The 26,122-nt window shown below is 48.4% G+C and overlaps 1 protein-coding gene across 1 annotated transcript in view; it reads left to right on the top strand.

Moving 5' to 3' along the window:
* The window catches only part of LOC310772489 (contactin-associated protein-like 2), a gene marked incomplete at both ends in the record, with an annotated part of 736,946 nt that overhangs the window by 614,565 nt on the left and 96,259 nt on the right, over positions 1-26,122 (top strand). The window contains 2 exons of the mRNA XM_083632310.1: positions 760-916; positions 6,361-6,488. Of these exons, the coding sequence (XP_083488436.1) occupies positions 760-916; positions 6,361-6,488 (285 nt within the window). The remainder of the gene's footprint in view (positions 1-759; positions 917-6,360; positions 6,489-26,122) is intronic.

The raw sequence follows: 26,122 nt of genomic DNA, 5'->3' as shown, positions 1-26,122 counted from the left end.
AGGCAAAGGAAACAATATTACATTTCTTATTAAAAATCAGTGATCCTTCACCTCTTAGCCACTCGCTAAAACACAGCCACTCACAGGCACACACACACACACACACACACACACACACACACACACACACACACACACACACACACACACACACACACACACACACACACACACACACACATACGTGCAGTGCAAATGAACAGGAATGCATGCACAGTAAAACAATAGATCAATATATGAATGTATTAATGTATAGCCGATGAGTTTTTTCACAGGTCTCTCAGAACACAGGTGTGATTTGTGAGCGAGTCTCTGCCAGACTCATTGGAAGCGGTCCAGCTGTGTAAAACATGTTGGGCTAATGAATTATATTCAGCTTGCAGCTGGCAGGTGCCAATATAAATCACTTTAATGGGACTTAAGCCTGGAACGATGAATGATTAATCATGTGTAATGGGCCAGAGTTTGGACAGTGCCTTCATCCCCTTCATAAAAGTTTGGGCTTTTCTCTCCACTGTAACTGTGTGTGCATGTGAGAGCAACGCAGGTGTTGTGAGTTTTGTTCTGGGGGTGGGTTGTGTAGTTTTCTACGAAAGATTTCCAAAGGAATTTACAGGGTGTGTGTGTGTGTGTGTGTGTGTGTGTGTGTGTGTGTGTGTGTGTGTGTGTGTGTGTGTGTGTGTGTGTGTGTGTGTGCGTGCGCGTGCGTGCGCGTGCGTGCGCGCGCGTGCGTGTGTGTGTGTGTGTGTCTCTCCACAGAAGGAACCCCCTACACATGGTGGGTGGGCCGGGGCAGTGAGAAGCACTTCTACTGGGGCGGCTCAGGACCTGGCATCCAGAAATGCGCCTGTGGCATCGACAGGAACTGCACCGACCCCAAATACGACTGCAACTGTGATGCAGACCACAAGCAATGGTGAGTCAGACTGCTAAAGTTCCTGGGAGAGCGCAAACAAATGAACAATGTGTCTCACAATGTGTCTCACTACTATACTATACATCATCCCCTCTCTGGAGATAAAACTCCTTCCCTCTGGAGCTGAAACTGCTCTCATACTCCTGAGCTCCAGCGAGTGCCACTTGCGTCCGTCTCCGACGATAAAGTTATCCACCTGAGACCATTCTGCAGCCGGGTTACACGAGCTGAGATGGTCGGTCCGCTGTGTGGTCTCATGGCTCTCCAAAATTATATTTCCAAATAGGTGTTATTTCGAAAAACCGATTGCATATTGGGGGTCAAATAGTTTTACTACTAGTTACGTCCATATTTCTGCCCTGGGGGCATGTTTTAATTTAAGAATCTGAGTCTTAACTGTAAAAAAAAAAAAAAAAAATCCCACATCAATTTTACAAGTTAGCTCCATTTCCACTCCCACAACTGATTACAAGTTCCATGGTGTATATGCAATATAAAAGTAAATTCACCTGAAAGTATTACCTGAAAGTCATGAAGTCCATTCATGAAGAAATGCAGACTTATTTCTTCTTCCAAAAAATTAAAATCCTCAGATACCTCATAACCTCAATAATATTCAATAGGGAGTTTTTTCTTCGCCTGGGGAAAATTGACTGAGAGCGCACAGGCTCCTTTCAGAAATCTAGTTTAAATTAATACATTTATAACATTCACACACTCTTCTACTGGTGGTCACTGAGCAGCTCCACTGGAGGGATTGGGATTTAATGTCCTGCTCAAGGGCACCTCAAAGGTTTAGTTGCTCAGGGAGGGAAGCGTGTTTGTCATTCAGTTTGCCCAGCCAGATTTCCTCAGCTGGTCAGGGAAACCAGTGACATTTCATTGTACTTTCACAACAATAACTATTATTTTTTAAAGCCCCATTCAGTAAGTTTTCCAACTGCGCCCTCTGCGTGCATTAGTATCGATAACGATATCGCCGTTCAAAGTCAACAAAACACAGCGCCAGAAAGCTCTATGTACATGTTGTGACATCGGGTACTCACCACGTGATGAAATAATAATCCATAGTTCCGTGAAACATCATTTTCGTAGCAAATCCGAATCGAGTTACTTCCTTGCTTTCATGCAGACGGCGCTTACGCTGTACAGCGCATGCGCGCATCCTTTTCTTTTTTCTATTTTATTGACACGGGACGCTGACAGCAAACTGCTTAGTCCCAGTGCTGGCCAATGGAGGGCGGTGTGGGATAAATAAAGCAGAGAGTCTCCCTATTACAAGTCAATCTACCATGTCCTAAGACTAAAAAGCTCTTATATTACAGTAAAAAAATGTCAAAAATCTTACTGATTGGGGCTTTAAGTATTTCCAAATGTGTGACACTTTCTAAAATGTCTCCCTTGTAAAATGATATGGGAGGGGTGAAGGCTTAATGCATGTTGGTTTCATTTTGGAAATGTTTTTGCTTAGTGGCTTCCAATACTTCCCAGTGAGCCCACAATTGCAAAATGATGATATTCGAAAGTTGGACAATGGACAGACAGTTGGACAAAGCTACAGTAGCAAATGAAAACATAGCAACATTGTAAAGAAGTTTGTGTGTTTTGTTTTAGCAGTGTCCATGTCTGGTTTCCGCAGTTGTTCAGTATACACAGCTAGAGTTCATTTGTTTTCAAATCAACACTAAAGGCCCACACGCACAGGGAGCGAATCTTGACGCTCGTCATTTGACGCGCGTCAAGATCTTCCCCTATAGCGCACTGCAAGCGTCAGCTCTGAAATGTATACACCACAGAATGACAGAACCATCACTATTTGGGGGAAATGGCCACTAATTTATATGTAATCAGGCACAATTGACCGATTAAAAAAAGTTGTTATAGTTTTGAGCCCCTGTCATAAGCCTCTTCTAAACATGAACTGCGGATTATAACCGTAGAATCAGGTCCGACTATCCGCCGCAGTTACCCTGCTAGACTCAATAAACCGCTTAATCACTTTCTAAACATGGGGAGAAGCTCCGGCGCGGTTTGGAGCACAGTGCTGCTGCCTACTGCAGAGGAAAGGTACGCTACAAAATAGGCTACGGTGCAGCCACATCTACGCATCGTTTGACGCGGGCTGACGCTTGGCTGTATGGACGCTTGACGCTTGGTGGGCGTGGAAATCCGGAAGCAGCAGCTAGCTCCCAAGCTAGCTGCTGCTAGATTTACTTTGCTTCTTTGAAAATTGGTGGTAGAGAGGAAGTGGAAGAGGACAGGAAGGGTAGGATAGGTCCTAGGATGAGCTCAATTGGCTAGCTTTGTACTTTGTCAAATTCCACCCCGCCCCCTCTGTTGCCCACTGTCGCTTCACAAGCCTGCTACGCGTCGTCTGGTCTCCCAGCATGCTTCGCGAGGCGTCGAGCAGCATGTTCCAATACAAAGTGGATGGGCAGCAGCGCCAGCCCGCGTCAAACGACGCGTAGATGTGGCCGTACCGCCAGAGTACGAGCGTCAAGACAGTTTGACGCGCATCAAAATGCTCTTGGTGCGTGTTCGGCCGTTTAAAACAATGGGTGGGCTTCCAAACGCTGGGATCTGACGCTCCCTGTGCGTGTGGGCCTTAAGGTCGCTTTCACATACAGTATAAGCTGGTGGACTCGGTGCGATTCGGGGGGTGAAGTTGCAACATTGTTGCGATTTTCATTTGGTCTGGTTCGCTTTCACACATGTAATTTGCCAAGTGCACCAAACTTTCTAAACAATGTCACGTGGTCGAAACAGCCACTCGTCTATTGGACAGAATAGAGAAGGGAAATCTCTCCTCTCTTCAGCAGGCTTCTTGCCTGGCTGATGGCTGACTGAACAACACAAGTGAATCCACAAAACACAAACCATGGAGCAACACCACCTGCGATATTGGGATTTCTGGTTTTACTTTGGTGTTTACTATCAAATAATTATTTAACAAGAATGTGCCCAATATGAGCAGCAGATGAGGCAGCAAGCTGTTGAACATTTCATTCTGCAGATGAGAGTAGCCTACATATCAAAGGAGATAGGCAAGCCGGCCAGCTGTTGAGAAATGTGATGTTATGACGACGTACGTCACGACGCAGCGTGCAGGTACTGTACACGTGTGCATGCCGCAGTGTTTGTTTTGCTCCCTTCTACCGTCTTCTACTCATGATGCACTGCATGAGTGCATGAGATGCACTGGCGCTCTTGTGTTTAGTCCGTTTTGCTTTCACACAACAAACGAACCGCGCCAGCGTTCACTTGGAAGCGAACCGAGACCCACGTTTTCAAGCGGACCAGAGTTTGTTTGTTTGTTCTGCCCCAGAGTTCGTTTGCGCTTTCACACCACCCCAAACGAAGCGCACTATCCGAGGAAACGAACTCTGGCGCGGTTACAGCGGACTAAACAGCTTATATTATACTGTATGTGAAAGCGACCTCAATCTTTGGTAATTTAGGTAACAGTTGTCATAACCCATGGACATTATGATGGGACAATTGTATGATGCTGAAACAGTTAAGAAACCATTACAAACTGCTAATGCTAATGGTTGCCTATAGTCTGTCATCTTAAAATGTGACTGAGCTGAATAGTCTGCAGAGTTGTGACTTCAAAGGCTGAAGTGACTGAATGATGAATGCCACAGCATCAGTTTAAGAGTGATGTTTGCCTCCAGGACCAACAGTTTGTGTTTCAAACCTCTTCTAGTCACCTGATGGATGTCCTCATTAAACCACTTGCATCGTTGTCTGTGAGTGTGTGCAAGCGTGTGCATTATGTCTGTCTGTGAGTGTTTTGTGTGTTCGTGAGGAAGAGAGATTCTATTTCTTGTATGGCCTCCTCTTCATAACACTGATGAGATTACAAATAAGTCCTATTCTGTTTCTTTCATTCCATTAATATTGTGGCCATTAATGTCTCATTGTTTGGCTGAGTGAGCTTTTGAAATATTGCCCAAACAACTCTATTTCCACTCATTACCCATACTTATGGCAGGAGATGGAAACCGCACACGCGCGCGCAAACACACACACACACACACACACACACACACACACACACACACACACACACACACACACACACACACACACACAGATGGACACAATAGATATTGCACCAAATGTGTCTCCAATATTTTCATATTAATTTCCCTAAAAGCCTTAAAATAGTCTTCATTCAGTATAGCATGTCCCAAACTAAATCAAGTCAAACTCGTTCCCACTTCAAAGCCTGTGCCCTAAACATTTGATGTGTTGCAGTATGTTCTATCTGGGCTTTATGTTTTGTTTAACCTCTAAGCCTAACCAATACAGTTAGCTCCTACCGTTAGCACCCCCCAATGTAACAATACATTGCATTTGACTTGACTGTGTGGTGTGCTGCACATACTCATGTGTTTCTCTTATATTTTTAGAGTTAACTTTCTAAGGGTAAAAATTTATTAACTTACAGTTCTTTACTTCTTCTCCCGCTAACTGATCTGGCATGGGCCCAAAGCATCAGCACAGTAGACAGGCGCTGCTCAGCTCAAACGTGGTGTGTCGTGATGCAGGTCCAGGTATACCGTTATGGAAATCCAGTATTGTTAATTTTTCTCCATCAGAGTCTATCAGGTGGTGTGCTGTCATGAGCTAGCATCTCCACGCTGGAGCCACCATTAGCTGGAAATAGCATCCACTCTTTTCACATAAGTGTGAAGTTGTCGGTGTCCACACCTACAATCAGCTGCTCTTAGCAAACAGTAGCTCCACATGAGTCCATCATTCTCCGTGGTCTCACCAGCTAGCCGACTGCCTTGCTCAATGCCGCCACTTGTCGGCGTGGTAATCGGTCTCAGCCACGTCCGTTCTCAGTGTCCATCTTTGTGTGTCAACATACAGTATATGGATCAGGTCACCCTATACCCCGGATGTGATCTGTCAGTCTCAACCTACAGCTGCCCTATATACCTCCACCTACTGGACACCGGGGCAGCTGTGGTTCAGGAGGTAGAGCAGGTGGTCGACTAATCAGAAGGTCGGTGGTTTGATCCCCGGCTCCTCCAGTCCGCATGTCGAAGTGTTCTTGGGCAAGACACTGAAGACACCGCAAATTGCTCCTGATGGCTGTGCCTGCACTCTGCGTGGCAGCTTGCCGCCTTCGGTGTGTGAATGTATGTGTGAATGGGTGAATGTAGGCACATTGTAAAGCGCTTTGAATAAAAACGCTATATAAATGCGTCCATTTACCATTTACATCTAAATCTATACGTATCATCCTAGGTATGTAGGTATTTATCACTATACAAGCAAAGTCCTAATACACACTGAAAATAAGAGGGAAAGATGATATTCTAAACTTTAAGGAAATTATCTCAGACTGACATCATGGCTGTAATCTTCCTGCCTGAAGGTGATATCATAACACTCTGTCTCCATCTCTGTTTCTATGCATCTCACAGGAGAGAAGATTCTGGTCTCTTGGTATACAAGGACCACCTGCCAGTCAGCCAGGTTGCCGTGGGCGACACCAACCGGCCGGGCTCTGAGGCCAAGCTGACCGTCGGCCCGCTCCGTTGCCAGGGAGACAGTAAGTGTCCTGTCATGGCTACATACTGTACATGGATACATGCAGAGTTCCACTTGTCAGAGATCATCTATATTATTTTGAACGCCGTGCTCCTTTGCAAATGTATTTATTGACCATGTCAGCATTCAAATTCACTGTTTGCTCAGACCACCGACTGAACACAGTGACTGGTGATTCAGTGTGAATGTGAATGGTTCTGAAATAACACTACATTGTTAAGAGGATTATAAGTCATAGGGATCATACAGTACATAATATACTGTAGTATAGTGGGTTGGAATGAATTGAATGACTCACACAATGGCCTCCAACAGATAGATTCAGCCCAGCAGTCTAACTGGTTAAAGATGTGTTCCGTTATATTACTGTATATATAATTAGTAATAGTAATAAAGGTCAAGAGACAAAAGACAGTACACACTAACAAGAGATAGATTAAAACAGTTGATTCTTAAGAATCTATCTAACAATATGTTTGTAAAATTGGTTTTAAAGAAGAGATTTCAACGACTGGATTGTTCAGCTAGCCTAAGCTCCTTGGGCAGTTTTGGGGCCCTAATGGAGAACACTTGATCCTGAGTCTAGACTGTGGAACGTTAGGGTTGTGCTACAACCCGGGTTTTACGAGTGAGAATGAGAGCTCTCACTAGTGCCTAGTTCGCTGCGCACGCAGCACTATGGAAGACTGTCATTTTTGCTCCAAAAATTACTTTACATTAAAACCTGACCACGCCCCTTTAGGTGACGTGGTGCCCCCCTGGGGCTGACTGGGCCACCCACCTCACCCCGTGACTACGTCACGGCCAGTCAGCCCAGGGTCCGCCACTCATTTCTTCCAGCCAGCTGAGATCCGACGCACCCAGAGACGCATCGACGCAGCAAGGCTGGGTAGTGAGAGCTCTCGTTCTCACTCGTAAAACCCGGGTTGTAGCACAACCCTAACGTTTTACTTCGTTTCGAACTCAAGCTCTCACTAGTGCCTCAATTCAACCGACCTTGCTGCCGGGAGCACCCACAGGGCGACCCGAAAGGCACCGGTGAACCACGGCTATATGGCAACGTTTATGCCTAACCGAATGACATATTAGAGTGGCAACGATACTACTTTCTTGCCACCGACAGCACCGCGTGCGCGAACTGCGAACCGGACACGTCGAGACTGTAGTACCTGACAAAAGTGTGATGAGAGGACCATGAGGCCGCGGCACACATGTCCTCCACCGACACACCACGCAACAACACAGAGGATGTCGCAATACCTCGCGTAGAATGCGCCTTGATACCCTCCGGGGGAACCTTGCCCACGGCAGAGTATGCCAACGCGATCGCCTCCACTATCCAGTGTGATAAGCGATCCTTGGAAAGGGGTCCGCCCTGGGCCCTTTGCCCAAAGCAGACCAACAGCTGATCTGTAATGCGTAATGAACGCGTCCTGGCCACATAGGCCGAGAGCGCCCTTACGGGGCACAGCATGTGCAAACGTCTCTCCTCACCCGAACTGAACGGCGGGGGACAGAATGCCGATAAGTCTATAACCATAGACCTATAGCTGGCATTAACACTTTCAGTGCCACGGCCCTTGGGCAAAAGGTTGCTTGCTGTGCCACATAGGCCGCAATGCATTTTAAAACAGTCATATAATTTCTTTAATAATTACTATGTAAACACTGAACACGCACAAATAACGATGAGACTCTCTTCTATCACCTGCAAAAAAAAGTTTATTGATCCCATTTTCCGTTCTTTAGTTATGAGCCGGAGAATATAGCTTGATTGAACGAAAAACAGAGCTTTTTTTCTACGAGCTGAGATAATGAGCCTTTTGTGAAATTAAACATTTCAAGCACATCACTGACTCTGAAGCTAATTTTCTGATGTAGTCACACCTCAAAAATAATTTCCTTCAATAAAACAGTGAAGGCAAGGGAATTTTGTTTGGAAGAATAATATTTTTAGCTGAAACCAGCAGCGCTGGCGCCTGCATGCGCTGCTGGTTGCAGCTTCTTGCTGATCTTTTGCTGCTGGTGGGCATCGGATATTCTGGCTTGCGTTTGCCAACCCTGTCCTGCTGTCTGGGTCTGTGTTGTGTACTTGGCTCTGCGTGCCCACCTCCCCCCCTCCTCCCCCCCCCCCCCCCCGTTGTGGGAGGAGTGTCTCTCTGCTCTGCTGTTTTCTCTGCCTGTGCTCAGCACTGAAAAAGTCCGCTAGATCCTGCTTTTTTACAGCCGCGTGTACCAGCTCCCATGCTTCAAGTTGAGAATAATAACAAATCCACGGCTGATCATGCAAATGGGTGTTGCAGCGGACACGGAGGCTGTTGCAGCGGACACCGAGGTGCTCAATTGTGATAGCAGATTGGCTGCTGCAGGGGCACAGCTAAACGTTGCTTCAATGAAGCCGCTGCATACGGACGGATGCGATGCGATTTCCTTCCCCCCAATGACTTCTTCTGTGTGTTTCACTCCACGTTCTCTCATCTGGAGAGCGCTGTCGCCACCTAAGGGTTCTGTAAAATAGGTTAGACACATTCAATACCTCTGATATTGTAAGAGGCGATGTAAGAGGCATAGATCGACACCCCCCCGTCAAAAAAAAAAATTCGAGTTATTGACGCCATTTGGCGTCGCTGGCACTCTACGGTAAATTTCTAATGACGCCATATGGCGTCGCTGGCACTGAATGTGTTAATATTCTTGGGCTGGTACGCCGGGTTAGGTCGCAACGTAACCCTGCGCCCATCGTCCCCAAAAACCATACAGGCCTGCTGCACTGAGAGGGCAATCAGGTCACCGACTCTCTTTCCTGACGATAAGGCCAGCAGCAGCGCGGTCTTTAAGGACAGAAACTTCAAATCGGCGGAGTCCAAGGGCTCAAACGGATGACCCGTTAGCCCGTCCAGCACCGTAACCAGGTCCCATTTGGGAAAAACGCACCACACCGGCGGGCGCAGTTTACGCGCCCCCTTCATGAAGCGCGAGACCAAAGGGCACACCCCCACGGGGGTCTCTTCAATCCCCATGTGGCAAGCCGAAATCGCGGCTACGTACACCTTCAGCGACTGCGGGGACTGGCCCGCGTCAAGCAAGCTTTGAAGGAAACAGAGAACTGGACGCACGCTGCAGTTCACTGGATCCACAGCCTTACTTGTGCACCATCGCGGAAAAACCCGCCACTTGTACGCGTACTGAGTGCGGGTCGAAGCAGCCCTAGCACTCTGAATAGTGCGCACCACATTGTCGGGCAAGCCCCGTGCTAGCAACTGGTCCCGTTCAGGAGCCAGACTGCTAACTTCCACCTGCCTGGGGAGGGGTGGAACACCTCCCCCTCCGCCTGGGATAGGAGATCGGCCCGCACCGGCAATGCCCAAGGCGGGCCCTGCGCCAGGGAGACCAGGTCCGCAAACCACGTCTGCCTGGGCCAGAACGGAGCCACTACAACGAGCCGGAGACACTGTTCCTTCACCCTGTCCAACACCTGACGGATCAGGGGGATCGGTGGAAACGCATAAAGCCCCTCCCGTGGCCACGCGTTCGCCAACGCGTCGTGTCCCAACGGGGGGCTGTCCTCCTGGATCGAGAACCACAATGGGCAGTGCGTCGCGCGCCGCGATGCGAAGAGATCGACGCGGGCACGACCGAACCTGGCCCAAATCTGTTCCACCACCTGAGGGTGGAGGCACCACTCCGTATGACGGGGGTAGCCTCGAGACAGCAGGTCGGCGCCGTAATTCAGCCGTCCCGGCAGATAGACCGCCGACACTGACAGGAGACGGGGATACGCCCACAGGTGAATCTCCGCCACTAACCGGTTCAAAGTCTTCGACCGCACACCGCCCTGTTTGTTCAGGTGGGCGATCGCCGCCATATTGTCCGAGCGAATCAGCACATGGCGTCCATGTATGACTCGCTGGAAATGAAGCAGAGCGAGGCGGATCGCCTCCAGCTCCAAGACGTTTATGTGGCGATGCTCCTGAGCCTCCCACCGGCCGTTCGCCGACAGAAGCCCGCACACCGCACCCCAACCCCAGAGGGAGGCGTCGGTGTGAATCACTAGCCTGAGCAGGACCGGGCCCAATCGAGTGCCCCTCGATAGGTAACGGGGGTCTGCCCATATGGCCAAAGCCAGGCGGGCCTGACCTGTCATAGGCACCCTGCGATGACGGTCCCTGGCTGGATCCAAGCGCAACGCAAGGAACCAGATATGGAACGGACGCATGTGTAGCCTCCCCAGGGGGAGCACATGCAGTGCCGAGGCCATCAGGCCCAACATGACTGTGCACTGAAGCACTGACACCGAGGAGCATCGACTTAATGCCCTCGCTGTCCGCACCGCATCGCTCCCGCGAAAGGCGGGCTCGCATGGCCCGGGAGTTCAACTCGAGCCCCAGGAAGATCGCCGTCTGCTCTGGGGCGAGGCAGCTCTTTTTCCAGTTCACCAGGAACCCTAAGGTTTGTAGGTGATCGGTCACCACCTTGGTATGTTTCATGGCACCGATCCTCGAGCCGGCCACAATAAGAGCGTCGTCGAGGTAAAGGAAGATGCGAACCCCTCTCGCGCGGAGGGGGGCCAAGGCCGTCTCCACGCAAGCCGTGAAGGTTCGCGGGCTCAAAGACATGCTGAAAGGCAAGACACAGAACTCGTAAGCCTTCCCCAGGAAGGAGAACCTCAGGTATTTCCTGTGTCTCTTGACCACGTGGACATGGAAGAACGCATCTTTCAGGTCCACGGAAGTAAAGAAATCCCCCTGTCTCAATGCGTTGAAGAGGTGGGGAAAAGAGAGCATTTGGAACGGGAGCTTCCTCAGCGTCTTGTTGAGGCGCCGGAGGTCCAGAATTGGAGGCATGGAGCCGTCCTTTTTGGGCACGATGAAGTACCTGTGGTAGAAGCCCGAGCGCACCTCTGCCTTGGGGACCGAGCGGATCGCCCCCTTGGCGAGGAGCGAAATGACCTCCTTGTGGAGTATGTCCATGGACTCCCCTTCCACGGCCGTATCGTGGGTCCCGTCGAACCTGGGTGGGGCCCTGGCAAATTGCAGGGCGTAACCCTTTCGAAGGGTGCGCCGCAGCCACGGGGACGGGGAACAGAGACGCTCCCAGGCCTCGAGCCTGTCGGGCAACGATGGTCTGAGTATATTGTTGGGCACCGGGGGACCCGGTGCTTTGGTTGGGGAAGAAAAAGGGGGGGGCGGGACAAAAGAGGCTAAGCCCCCCTGCCGGTTTCTTACGCGGGCTCCGCCTACTGACGTGCCCTGTGAGCATGTTGAACCGGCGAAACCCCCCAGCCGTGCAGCTTTCGCCGGCTGGGGGGAGTAAGGAGGCAAGACTCTCTTTTGATTGCCGGATGCGGACTCGTCCGCTCGTGCGGTCCCCAGGAGAGCTCCCGACCAACGATGGGCCCATGGCACCATCGATGGTGGGCTTGTCCCGGGGGCCTCCTGACGGCGGATAAGCGATCCTGGGAGAGCTCCCGACCGAACTCGGGCGCTGGGCACCGAGGACGGTGGGCTTGTCCCTAAAGCTACAAGCCGAAGGCTGGCCCTGAAGCCAAGCCCCGGCGAGCTGGGTTGGGTAGGCCCCTGCTGAGTCCCAGACCGAAGTTAAGCGCTGAGCTCCAACGACGGTGGGCTCATAGCCCCCCCCCCTTCCCCAGGGAGGTGACTAAGTACGGGACTGGTTACCCGCTCCCCGCGCACCCCCTCGTTTTGGGGGGCGGGGGCCGCGTACCCTGGCCTGCCGTGGGACCCATGATGGGCCCACCGCGGCTGGGTGGGGCGCATCCATTGGGGGCGCCCTAGCCGGTGAGACTCGTACCCGCTGGCGCGGTCCGCGGCGGCGGAGGCCCCGGAGGACGACTCTGCGCGCGCGCTTGGACCTGGAACCGGCGGTCCTCCCCTTTCGCCCGCTTGGGCATGAGGGTGCTGACCGCCGCCGAGTCCCTCTGACGCGCCTCCAACCGCTGGGCCAAGTCTTCCACGGAGGAGCCGAACAGGCCCTCCGGGGAGATCTGAGTCCCCAGCAGCCTCCTCTTATCCTGCTCAAGGAGCTGGGTAAAATTTAGCCACAGGTGGCGGTGGGTGAGAACGGAGAAGGCCATGACCTTCCCACTGTTCTGCGCCAGGCAGTCTACCATACGCATGGCGTAATCCATGGCCATCCTGAGCTCTGTAAACAGCTCGGGGGCAGGGTCACCTTGCATCTCCTGCAGGAGCACCGCCTGGTAGCCCTGCAAAATGGCCAGGTTGTTGGTCATGGCAAGTACGCCTTTTCGGCCAACTTGGCTGTAAGTTGGCACGCCTTAGAGGGCAGAGCGGGCCTCGCGGGGTTAGGGGCCAGGTGTCTGGCCACCATATCCTCGAGGGGAGGCATCGTGTTTAACGAGAGTTTATCCGCCCCCTCTAAGGCCGACCACGGAGCCATGCCCGCGCAGAGCGGCTTGGCCTCCTGAGGCCTTTCCCATCCTGACTGCACCGCGCGCACCACGTCTATACAGACGGGCAGCCGGGGCTTCGGGCGGGGTGCCTGTGGTGCCTGGAGTGGCTGGTAATAGCAACCCCGCAGCACTGATTCGAGGGGCGGAGGTGGTTCAGCCCGAGCGATGCCGAGCTTCGCCGCAGCCCTAAACATTACCCCCAGAAACTGCTTCTGATAGGGCTCGTTGAGGCTAGCCTCCGAACGGGTCCCTACCAGAGAGGTGACCGTGGTAGCGCGGTCCCATTCCTCCCCGCCAGACAGCTCCCCTTGGGGGGCGTCCTGGGGGGGAATAATGGGGTCTTAGGGGAAGAGCCCCCCCTGTTGTAACACAGGGTCGATGGGCTCGTCCTCCCAGTTTAAAACCTGCTGCTCGGGTAGGACCGGGGAGCCCTGCTCGTCAGGTAGCTCCTCTTCCTCCGAGCGGTCAGACCCACCGCATGCGCCTCCGTCGGGAGGTGCATGGCTAAGCCGTGGGCCCACCTGGACAAAGAGCATCGCTCTTTCCCGTAAAACGGCCAGGGTAAAGCCTTCGCAGGCCTGGCAGAAATCTGGCCTAAGCAGAGCGTCGCTAGCATGGTTATGCCCGAGGCAAAACACACACTCCCTGTGGCGGTCCTGGATCGCCAATGTAGCCTCACAGCTAACACAGCTCTTGGCTGTCTCCCCCTGTCTCATGGCAGCCGCCCGGTTCATTATGCGAGTAAGCAAAGCTAACCCGCCAACAAGCCCCGCCGACTGTACCAGAATTAGCGGGAGTTAACCGTGTACGCTGGCTAATTACAGTAGCTTGCAACGGTGAAGATGCTGGAGTGCTACAAGCTAGCTGCTAGCTGCACGAGACAACTAGCTAGCTATCTATCTAACGTTACTCCAGCCGGAGAAACGCGCGCGCTCTAACGCTAGTAGCTGGCGCCTAAAGTACCTAGCAAACAGAAGCAACCGCACGGATGCAAAATAGCTATCTGTGACAACTGTGCTAATTAGCCCGTTGTTCTAGTGCTAACGGTACAAGCTATTCTGCACGTATGCAACCTAGCTAATAGTTTTGAGTGCAGACCTGAGTCAGCGCCCAAGCCTAACACAACGTTACCCCAGCCGGGGAAAACGTTCACATGAGCTGCACGGCGGCAGCTAAACAACAGTTAACAATGAAAGACACTCTTAGCTTTGGATGGCTTGATCCGATGGCGCTGGTGAAGAGTACAGGAACGGGTCCCCGAATCCTGATTTATCTCGTCCACGCGAACCTCTTGAGGTGGGCAAATCAACCGGAGCGAGTCTATTTATCCAAGCTATGAAGAGCGCTAATTTCAGAGCTAACCGCGGAGCTTAAGAAACGACGTCCTCACACTGGCTGGAAGAAACGAAGAGTGGCGGACCCTGGGCTGACTGGCCGTGACATAGTCACGGGGTGAGGTGGGTGGCCCAGTCAGCCCCAGGGGGGCACCACGTCACCTAAAGGGGCGTGGTCAGGTTTTAATGTAAAGTAATTTTTGGAGCAAAAATGACAGTCTTCCATAGTGCTGCGTGCGCAGCGAACTAGGCACTAGTGAGAGCTTGAGTTCGAAACGAAGTAAAACAGACAGGAGGGCTCTGCCTGAGGAGCTTAGGGTGCACTGTGGCTCATAAAACGTTTTGTGTTTGAAAAGTATGATCTTCAAATAGATTGTAACCCTAAGCAGGTCACCAGAGCAGGGGAGATGAATCTGGGCTGAACATTGGGGACAAGCTGCAGGGCTGAAAGGGACTTTTGAGTGAGGCAGGAGTAAAGGGAATGGCAATAGTCTGAGAAGGAATAAGTCATTGAATGAACTTCTCCAATCAGCTGTGGAGAGCAGTGGTTTCATCGTCGAAAGAATCCTCAGCTGCAACAAGAATGACTGCATCACCCTTTTTAACTGCTCATCAAAGCTTAAATTGGAATCAAAACAACATCTCTCACAAGTTCTTATTTACACGTTTCACATATAAACCTAAGGAAGTCCCAGTAATTGCACATTGCTTTATCAAAAGGTCAATTATGACCCTCAGGAGAGCTGCCTCAGTGCAAAAATTTGAAATGAAATGAAATGAAATACCTTAAAACTACTACTACAGCACATCTTTGGACATTACATCCTGATATTCTTTGCCAACTTTCTGATAGTAACGAGCATCTCTTTTGACTATTAGACTTTGCCAGCGATGGTTTGAATAGGCCAGGGCCTTAATTAAAATCCATCTGGAGGAAGAACAAGAGAAAACACTTCATGAGTACAACTGGTCACATTGTTATACTGGGGTTGTGCTTCCCACATTGATCACATTGTGCAAATCATTCAGAGAAACTGCTGCTTTGTCTTGGCCGTTGCTCTCTTCTCTTTCTGCTGTGTTCAAAATCACTCTGAGTTGTTACTCAGATACACAGATATCACATACTGCATACATTCTCTGTCGTCTCTCTCTCTCTCTCTCGCTCTCTCTCTCTCACACACAGACACACACACACACACACACACACACACACACACACACACACACACACACACACACACACGAAGAGGCACTTTAATCGTTCTGTCTCTTTCTGTCTGTTCTTCTAATCAATGTTGACATACTGCTCTCCACAGGACTTTGGGTCAACCAGAAAATACACACACAGACTCAGTACCTCTCTCTCCTCCAACACACACACACACACACACACACACACACACACACACACACACACACACACACACACACACACACAGACTCAGTACCTCTCTCTCCTCCAAACACACACACACACACACACACACACACACACACACACACACACACACACACACACACACACACACACAGACTCAGTACCTCTCTCTCCTCCAAACACACACACATATACACACACACACACACACACACACACACACACACACACAGACTCAGTACCCCTCTCTCCTCCAAACACAAACACACACACACGCACACACACACACACACACACACACACACACACACACACACACACACACACACACAGACTCAGTACCTCTCTCTCCTCCAAACACACACACACACACACACACACACACACACACACACACACACACACACACACACACACACAGACTCAGTACCTCTCTCTCCTCCAAACACACACACACACACACACACACACACACACACACACACACACACACACACACACACACACAGACTCAGTACCCATCTCTCCTCCAAACACAACACACACACACACACACACACACACACACACACACACACACACACACACACACACACACAGACTCAGTACCCATCTCTCCTCCAAACACAAACACACACACACACACACACACACACACACACAGACTCAGTACTTCTCTCTCCCTCCAAACACGTTCATCTGATTCGATTTCATCCTGAACCTCATGTCCAGTATGTGTGACTGTCAGGTAAATGGTCAGCATGAGGTCAAAATCTTTGTGCACACATTATACTTGGCTAAATAAATTTTGTTTTCTGTTTCTGATTTTCCAAAATCCTTGCCCGTGTTTGCAGATAATGATGGCACTGTCCTAGACAAGGCATAGGAATAACCCATCTGAATTCTTCTATTAAGAGGTGTTGGTCATGGTGACAGCGTGATCATTAGCATAATAACACCTCATACATTTGACAGCTCATCTTTCATAGCACAAGATGGCACAGTGCCAGAGCAGTGTGAGTGCAGATATGTTCAGCCTGCATATCTCACAGTGAGAATGTGCAGGATTGAAACCTACACAGCCAATTAAAACCCAGAACACAATGTCAACTGGACATCAGAATGTGTGCCTACCTACACATTGTCCCCCCCCCCTCTCTCTCTCCCTCGCTCGCTCGCTCACTCGCTAGCTATTTGTCGCTCGCTCTGACAGGCAGGCAGACAGGAAGTGGCCTGGTTCTGTCCAAGATGCAGAACATGACAGAACACCTGCCCTCACTGGTGTCACAATCATTATGGTCCCCTCATCAACAAGCTGGTGGCACACTCACTAATGTCCCTTCATCATCGAGCGGCCTACAAACAAACAAACCATGATTCAATGACCCATGACATAACATCTGTGTGTGTGTGTGTGTGTGTGTGTGTGTGTGTGTGTGTGTGTGTGTGTGTGTGTGTGCGTGCGTGCGTGCATGCGTGCGTGTGTGCGTGCACGTGTGTGTGTGTGCGTGCGTGTGTGTGTGTGAGAGAGAGAGAGAGACATATTGTTTGACCAAATTAACAAATTACCATTGAAATAAAGATGATTGAGATGTTTCCCAGGGTGCTGGCCAGGCCATTGGAACACAGAGTGTACAGTACATTATACATTGGTCCATTAAGGGATATTAAACAGTATATATTAACATTTTCACATGTGAATAGGTACTGCGTGTATGATTAATGCATCTCAGTAAGAACAATGATGATTGGCTGGCATATAATGGGTTTTCATAGCCAGATGACTAATGTCTTGGCCAGTTAGGCAACGTTTTAGCAAGGATATACGTGTGTGTGTGTGTGTGTGTGTGTGTGTGTGTGTGTGTGTGTGTGTGTGTGTGTGTGTGTGCGTGTGCGCGTGTGCGCGTGTGCGCACTTGCTGTCTGTCAGTCTGTGGTGGACACCAGTGTGCAACTTTCTGTGTGTGTGTGCGTGTGCATGCACATGTGTGTGAGATTGCACCAGCCTTAATGAATGCCATTTCCATGGCTAGTTTAATGTGGGTCTATACAGTCACAGGCAGACAGAGAGGAATTACACCCATTTATGGATGTTAAAAGGGTTTGGACATTTTAATGGATGGAAATTAAAATAGATGACAGCAAAAAATGTCTTTGCCATTGATATCATTCCAACATGCTTTTGAAGCCACTGTCATTCTGGCGTGTATCACATTAACATTGTAAATGGATGCTATTGCAAGTAGATGCCTGGCTATTGACAGGGCAATAATGAGTCAGCGAGGTGAACGGGTCATTAGATGCACTGTGCTGTGCTAAGGTCATAAGGTTCAGTCTTCGAACAGCTGGTGTCTCTGCTGAAGTGCCCCTGAGCCAAACACTGAACACAACCAACCTGCTCCAGAGACCCTGCATCTCTTTGATAAACATGATATCATAGAGCCTGTCCATTTGGATAAGTCCACCATGCCTCTGAAGCAGCAGTGCCACGAAAACAAAAGAGTGTGAGACGCAACTTAAAGTGAGCGCGATGAAAGTCTTTGCAGGTCTCCAATGACAGACGCAGGCTAATTACCCGAAGATTCTAATGCTTTATTTACCCTGAATATATATGGACCATAAAATCACACTCTAGTCTGCAGATGGCTCAATTACACACAGATGTGAAGGAATCCACGTCTCAACGGGAACTTAAAAACGTTCCGCGGAATGAGGAAGTGAAATATGCAGGATGTGGCAGCACAGTTCAACACTCTGCAGAACTTCATGCAGGTTTCTTGTGTTTCTTAGTGGTGCTCAGCTCCTCTGTCTCCGTCTCTCAGAATAGACCAGATGACACTGAAGAGGCAGATGAAGTCACGCTCAAGGGTTTTGTTTTGAACAACGATATGATGGCGTTGCCCTCAGGGTGTAACTCACTAAGTCAGATGCATCACCGTCACACACAGGCGTCGCTCTCCCTGTTGTTAGATAAGACTATTCTTAGTCTTTTGATTAGCAGCCTCCTAACACATCGCCACTTATATTAGAGAATATGTAAGTAGAAAGAGAAATGAGACGGTGCCGTGTGTTTTCACTCCTCAAACTCATTAACAAGTATAGCAGACAGGAGACATTAAAGCCACTTCTTAACATGCAGTGGAATCCGTATTATAACCTGCTCCTAGCCAGTTGGCCTGCAGGTTAAACAACAATTAGCCGGCCTACGCACACTCCCGCGACTCCGTATCTTATCTACCTCGACCACCGGTATAAGATCCGCTTCCACGCAATCGCAGCTCATGTTTAACAGTGGCAGGTTATTATCCGCATCTGAGTGGGCGGGTGTGGCTCTTCGTGACTCACTTCACGTTCACTAGTTTATTAATTAATGAATCGTTCGGGCAATCGCTTATATCAACGAGCAAACTGACGGTTTCCTCAAGTGCTGCTGATAAAAATCGCAAGTTTGCTTTGCACATGCGGAGCGCTGATAATGAAGAAACTGCCGCAAGCGTATTGCGAGAATTCTCGCAGCGACAGAGAAGTCCTCTGCAGGTTGTAAAGCTTATTATTATGTCCGTTAATTTAGCCACTAATATCAACATCATTTCAGCATAAATAACCTACTAGAACCTCAATTGATTTGCCATGGAGTATTTAATGGGCAGCTTTCATTTATTTTATTATTGATTTATTGATTTACTGCTGGTGGGCATCAGATATTCTAGCTTGTTTGCTAGCTTGTCCATTTTAAAGTAGAATGCTTCAATCTGGTGCACTTTGAGAGCAAAATGAAGAGGCTAGATCTATAAAGAACTACATACATCATGTTAGATTAATATCCTCTTTACTGTGCTGTTGCTTTAAAATGATACAAAAAATAAATGTCTCCCCATATGATATAATTTATATTCTGCATGCAGGTCACATGGCAGAATACTGCTCAATTAAATACAATGGCCGATCTACACAAACATCACTTACAGGGGAGTTACTTACCCATTCACTTCAATAGAACTGTCCCCAAAGTCTAGCCCCAATCTAGCCTCAATGCAAAATCTGAATGTTGTGAGTTATCTCTCTTCCTTCTATAGCACACAGAGAGGAAGCAAATTGTTGCATTTCCGATCAACTGTCACATTAAAACATCAATGACAGATTAATAGATCTGGGGACCGGGGCTATTTTTCAATTTTTCAATTTTTCAATTTTTTTTTTTTTGTGTGGAAAATACCGAGGTCATGACCTTGGTGTCCTCAATGGTAGCTACGGGCCTGTCTGCTGCGTTTGCTCTGCGTTTGTTCTGTCTGCACTGAAAAGTGCCCTGCATCCCCCCGCTTTTTCACAGCGTGTCGCCGACTCCCAGCTGAGAATAATGTAACTTTTCAGAAAGACGCTGGTGTCGGCAACTAAATCATATGGAGGGGCTATCGCAGCGGAGACGGAGGGGCTCAATTGTGGCAGCAGATTGACTGCTGTTCACAGGCACAGCTAACGTTATGCTTCATGCATATCGATGCGATTTCCGTTTCCTCATGACTTCTTCTCTCTTTTTTCCTCGCCTTTCTCTAATCTGGAGAGCACTGTCGCCACCTAATGGGTCGGTAAAATAGGTTATACACATTCAACATGCCCCAAAATTTTACAGGAGATGGATCTGGCTTTGATCCACGTCCCACCATCAAAAAACGCAATTGACGACTTTAGTCGTCATTGGCACTCAACGTTACTATCCGAATTGACGACTAAAGTCGTCATTGGCACTCAATGAGTTAATGTAGGCCCGCCAGTGTTCTTTATAGGCTTAATTAAATGGGAATATATGACAAACTCAGTTCACAAAGTGTGTGACGAGTTCATTCACTATAATAAAATACATTTGTTGGATAATAGCTTTTGTTTTTTGTGTTTTATTGTTTAATCTTAATGGGTCTGCAAACCCGAAAATTATTTGGAAATCAAAAAATTATTTAAAATTTAGATTTCGTTTGCTAAGAATTATACAATAATGTGTTATGTATTTATGAAATGATCAGGCTACATCTATCTTTTTTCAATAGGCTACATTTTGACTGGGCCGGTAATATAAAATAAAAGGCTATCAAACTTTTGTGGGGAGAAATAAATTTAAGATATGATTTGAACGCCACTTGTAAAATAAATCACCACAGTGATTGTTTTAGATACATGCTACCGCGCCGCTCAACCCCCCCCCCCCCTCCCCTCGCCGCCCACTGGCAGACAAAAACGGCTCATATCCAGTTGTTTCTTAACAAAGACCCCTCATGTTTAGAAAGGAGGCAAAACCTGAAAATATCCTGCTCTATCTAGCCTGAGATGATCCAGAGTTCATGTTTAAAAGGCACTTAAGGGTCAGGGATCTACAGTAATAACAGTTTCCTATGTTTGTGAGTGAGTGTGAGAGAGAGAGAGAGACACACAGTGTTACTCAAAATTGTCAAAATTGAATGTCTCCTACATTTAGCTGCATAAAGGAAACGTATTAACAGACAGTGATTGCATACAGGAGGCTATTGCAATGCATGAAGGAGCTGCCTGACAACCATGTTTTCCAAAGTAGGACTCCAAGGTGGTTGTTCACATGCAACTCACATCAATCTTCAACTTGATCAATAGCTTCATGGCATAAACTGATTTGTAAATTGCCTTAAATTAGCCCTCACTACTGTTAGCAGGCTAATGTGTGGACCATCAGTAGTGTTTCGAAAGACGTGCATGTGCTGGGACAGGTAAAGACATGCATGTGCTGGGACAGGTAAAGACATGCATGTGCTGGGACAGGTAAAGACGTGCATGTGCTGGGACAGGTAAAGACATGCATGTGCTGGGACAGGTAAACAAAACAACCTTCTGCATGTTTTTAGTGGGGGTCCATACCGATGTTGTATGGAGGAATCCCAGGGGAGCACAATTTTGAAAATTAATGTGCTGAGACAGGTGTATGTGCTGGGACAGGTGTATGTGCTGGGACAGGTGTATGTGCTGGGACAGGGTTATGTGCTGGGACAGGTGTATGTGCTGGGACAGGTGCATGTGCTGGGAGAGGGTTATGTGCTGGGACAGGTTTATGTGCTGGTACAGGTTTATGTGCTGGTACAGGTTTATGTGCTGGTACAGGTTTATGTGCTGGGACAGGTTTATGTGCTGGGACAGGTGTATGTGCTGGGACAGGTTTATGTGCTGAGACAGGTTTATGTGCTGAGACAGGTTTATGTGCTGGGAGAGGTGTGCTGAGACAGGTTTATGTGCTGGGAGAGGTGTATGTGCTGGGAGAGGTGTATGTGCTGGGACAGGTGTATGTGCTGGGACAGGTGTATGTGCTGAGACAGGTTTATGTGCTGAGACAGGTTTATGTGCTGGGAGTGGTGTGCTGAGACAGGTTTATGTGCTGGGAGAGGTGTATGTGCTGGGAGAGGTGTATGTGCTGGGAGAGGTTTATGTGCTGGGACAGGTGTATGTGCTGAGACAGGTTTATGTGCTGGGAGAGGTGTATGTGCTGAGACAGGTTTATGTGCTGGGAGAGGTGTATGTGCTGGGACAGGTGTATGTGCTGAGACAGGTTTATGTGCTGGGAGAGGTGTATGTGCTGGGACAGGTTTATGTGCTGGGACAGGTTTATGTGCTGGGACAGGTGTATGTGCTGGGAGAGGTGTATGTGCTGGGAGAGGTGTATGTGCTGGGAGAGGTTTATGTGCTGGGACAGGTTTATGTGCTGGGACAGGTGTATGTGCTGAGACAGGTTTATGTGCTGGGAGAGGTGTATGTGCTGGGAGAGGTTTATGTGCTGGGACAGGTGTATGTGCTGAGACAGGTTTATGTGCTGGGAGAGGTGTATGTGCTGGGACAGGTTTATGTGCTGGGACAGGTTTATGTGCTGGGACAGGTTTATGTGCTGGGAGAGGTGTATGTGCTGGGACAGGTGTATGTGCTGAGAGAGGTGTATGTGCTGAGACAGGTGTATGTGCTGAGACAGGTTTATGTGCTGGGACAGGTTTGGTAAACATTTCAATATGCGAGTGATAAATGTGCCAAACAATCTGTGGATCTGGCACAGCCACACAGCACAGGACCCATCAGGTTTGTGATTTGGCTTCTGCGGTTATTTCCTCTAATGCTGTTTTAGCTCCAGCACTCTCTCTCTGTCACCTCTCTTTGTTTCTTTCTTTCTTTCTTTCTTTCTTTCTTTCTTTCTTTCTTTCTTTCTTTCTTTCTTTCTGTTCTCCTCTTTGGCTTCTCGCTGCATCGTTCACTTCTGAACGCTCTCTCTCTCTGAAGAAGGACTCACCTCCTCTCTTATTTCTCCTTGAGGCCTTCCATGCATTTGTCAACTTCTCAGGCTCTTGCTGAGAGCTCTTAATGTAGTCAAATGTACACATAGTTGTTTAGTTCTTTACCTGCACTTTGTGTGTCAATATGTCATGTTGATATTACAGATTGCTATAACCATTCAAGATTCCAAATAGGCTGTTTTGTGTTCATTCAAAGCATACAGTACTTAAGTGTTTTTGAATCCGCTTTGACCCAGCATTTCAGCACGATTCATTCATGTTATCTTTGTGGTCCCTTATAAAATCATCATGATTTGCCTTTGAGCTCCTGAACAAGGTGCAGCTTTCTTTGTGTCAGGCAGTGGAGGTGGAGTCTGCTGTCTGAGAGGGTCAAGCAAGCAAACCTCCTTATAGAATTCCATTTCCTGTCTTTACTGTGATGTTCCATCTGTAGCTAGGAGAAAACCTCCAGGGACCTTATGAAGAGAAAATGCACACAATCACACATGTACACACACACACACACACACACACACACACACACACACACACGCGCGCGCGCACGCGCACACACACACACACACACACACACACACACACACACACACACACACACAGTTTGACCATTTCACGAGCAGCATTAGGGCTGTGAATCTTCACTGGCCTCACGATTCGATTCGATTACGATTCGATTCGATTACGATTATTGATGCATCTCGATGCATCTTCAATCGATGCATCACTTTTTTTCCCAATACATGATTTATTTTTTCTCACTCTCTTTTTTCTCACTGTGTGGCTACTTTTAAAATAAAAGTGCATTTGGAATTGCATTGTATTATGATCCAAATAAACAACTGCATGTACTTCCATTATATTTTATTTGATTATAAAAAAAAAAAATTATAATCGATTTTTGACATTTGTGAATCGATGCAGAATCGTGCACGTCCACATCGCGATGCATCTTATAATCGATTATTTTTGACACCCCTAAGCAGCACTGGCAGAGCTTTTACTGTGTTCGTGGGTGCATGTGTGTGTGTGTGTGTGTGTGTGTGGGGGGGGGGGGTGGCGGTCCCCCTGCGGGCATGGTTTGTGTTGTGTAGTCATGAATTAACCTTGGTCAATAATTGGCTGTGTGTGTTGAGAAATTAACAGTATTCCAAGTTCAAAACACACAAATCACAGAGACAGTATCAGTCGGTGTCCGTGTGTGTGTGTGTGTGTGTGTGTGTGTGTGTGTGTGTGTGTGTGTGTGGTTACTATCTGCCCTTGCCCCTGGTGATGGGATGTGAAGCAGGGGGGAGAGGGGAGGAGCACAGTGCTGTCACTGCAGAGAGCTTATCACACCACCCAGGATACACACATCTCGTATGTGTCGCATCCCCCCCCCCCCCCCCCCCCCCCCCCCACACACACACACACAGTGGCGCAGTGGTAGCACCGTCGCCTCACAGCTAGAAGGTCCTGGGTTCGATTCCCACCTAGGATGCTTTGGGCGCTGAGGGTGTGTGTCCCTTCCCATGTCCTCAGTGCCCCCAGGTGGGCTATCTCATCAAAAGGGCCTTTCTGTGTGGACTTTGCATGTTCTCCCTGTGCTCCCCTGGGATTCCTCCATACAACATCGGTATGGACCCCCACTAAAAACATGCAGAAGGTTGTCATCTGACCAGTGACGACAACGTTTGAAGGCGCTGTACACAAGAAAGCTGCCCACTGCTCCTGGCTGTCCCCCGGAGGAAGGACAAGGCTGGATGGATTAAAAGCAGAAACAATATTTCTCCGGGGGAGCAGCTGAACGGGTTGTGATGCGTTGTGAATGGCGTTTACCACACGCTGTTTACCTGTGACCGACGCGGAGCAAAGCGCGTCTGGTGTGAACGGCTATGCTACCACAGTCTGATAATTCATCAGCAGCTGCTTAGTCCTTTGTCTTCATTAGCAGCTGCTCATTTGGCTTCATTCAAAAGTCATTAGAAAAGTTGTCCAATCCTCCCTTCACACCTTCACACCTTCACGCGTCCCCATTTACAAAGTCTCACAGTCTCTTTCTAGGCCTCATCTTTATATGATGAGCTCACTGTTCAATATTATCCAAGTTACCAGAAATGATGGTTTACATTAAGACCTCTGCATGAAAATTGCATTGAAAGGATGATGTCATTTTTACAATGTGGTTCATAGGTGTAAAACGCAATGGGATTTTTGTATGGGAATGTCAGTTAAATGCATGAAATAGGGTCTGTGGTTAACAAAAGTTTATGAAACAGCTAAGTTTGTGTGCAGCAAGATAATTTTCATCACAATATAAAATTGCCTAGGTGGGTGGTGTCTGTTAGTCACGATTTACGTCACGTGACGTGACATCGGGCCTGACTGATGATGCCATACCCACACTGATGATGTCATAATAATAATTGTGACATCATCAGTGACATCTAGCACGCGTGAGTGAGATTGCTAGTTCATCATAAATCACTGACTTATGTATAGAATTGGTGATGTCACCAGTGATGTTGGGCTATTAATCGGGCCTAATTACCTAAGTAAAAAATCAGGCTCTGTTAGGTCACCCGCATGGGTGCTCTTTACACACCCTGAAAGATTTTCTACTAATAAAAAGATAAGTTTCTGTATGTGTGTGTTAGTGAGTGAGTGAGTGAGCAGAATTTTGTTCGGCCACAGCTATGCCGCTTTACGTGCGATCGGGCTGAAACTTTCAGGAGATATAAAGAGCACCCCTGCGGACCACCTGACGGAGACAGATTTTTTAAATTAGGTAATTGCCGTAATTAATGATGTGATCTCACTCGAGCAATGATGTAATCAGTGATGATGTCATCAGTGATGTCATCCTTCCTGGCTGAGCAGACTGGGTAGGTTTAACTCCTGGGGGGGGGGGCAAACTGGGTGGGTCTAGTGTATTCATTCACCTTATCATTTGCCCATATCAGGACACTTCTGCATAACGTCATTTTGTAATCGTTAGTCCGTTTTAGACCCGGAAGTAGATTACTCCTACCTTTATCATTTCTAGACTTGCCAAAAAGCTGTTTTCAAGCAACAACAAAAAACGTATAAAGTTTTAATATTTTTTTGGATGAGAACATAACATTCCAAATATGTGACCAGTTTATCAGAATAACGCCTATTTGGACATTTCTAACGAGCAGCGAGGACTGAGAGCGCTGGCTGTGTGACCAGTCGGACTAGTATCTGT

Source organism: Poromitra crassiceps, assembly GCF_964638095.1.
Source record: "Poromitra crassiceps genome assembly, chromosome: 2".
Classification (NCBI taxonomy): domain Eukaryota; kingdom Metazoa; phylum Chordata; class Actinopteri; order Beryciformes; family Melamphaidae; genus Poromitra; species Poromitra crassiceps.
Note: the sequence above shows the minus strand (reverse complement) of the source record. Positions and strands in the feature narration are given on the sequence as shown.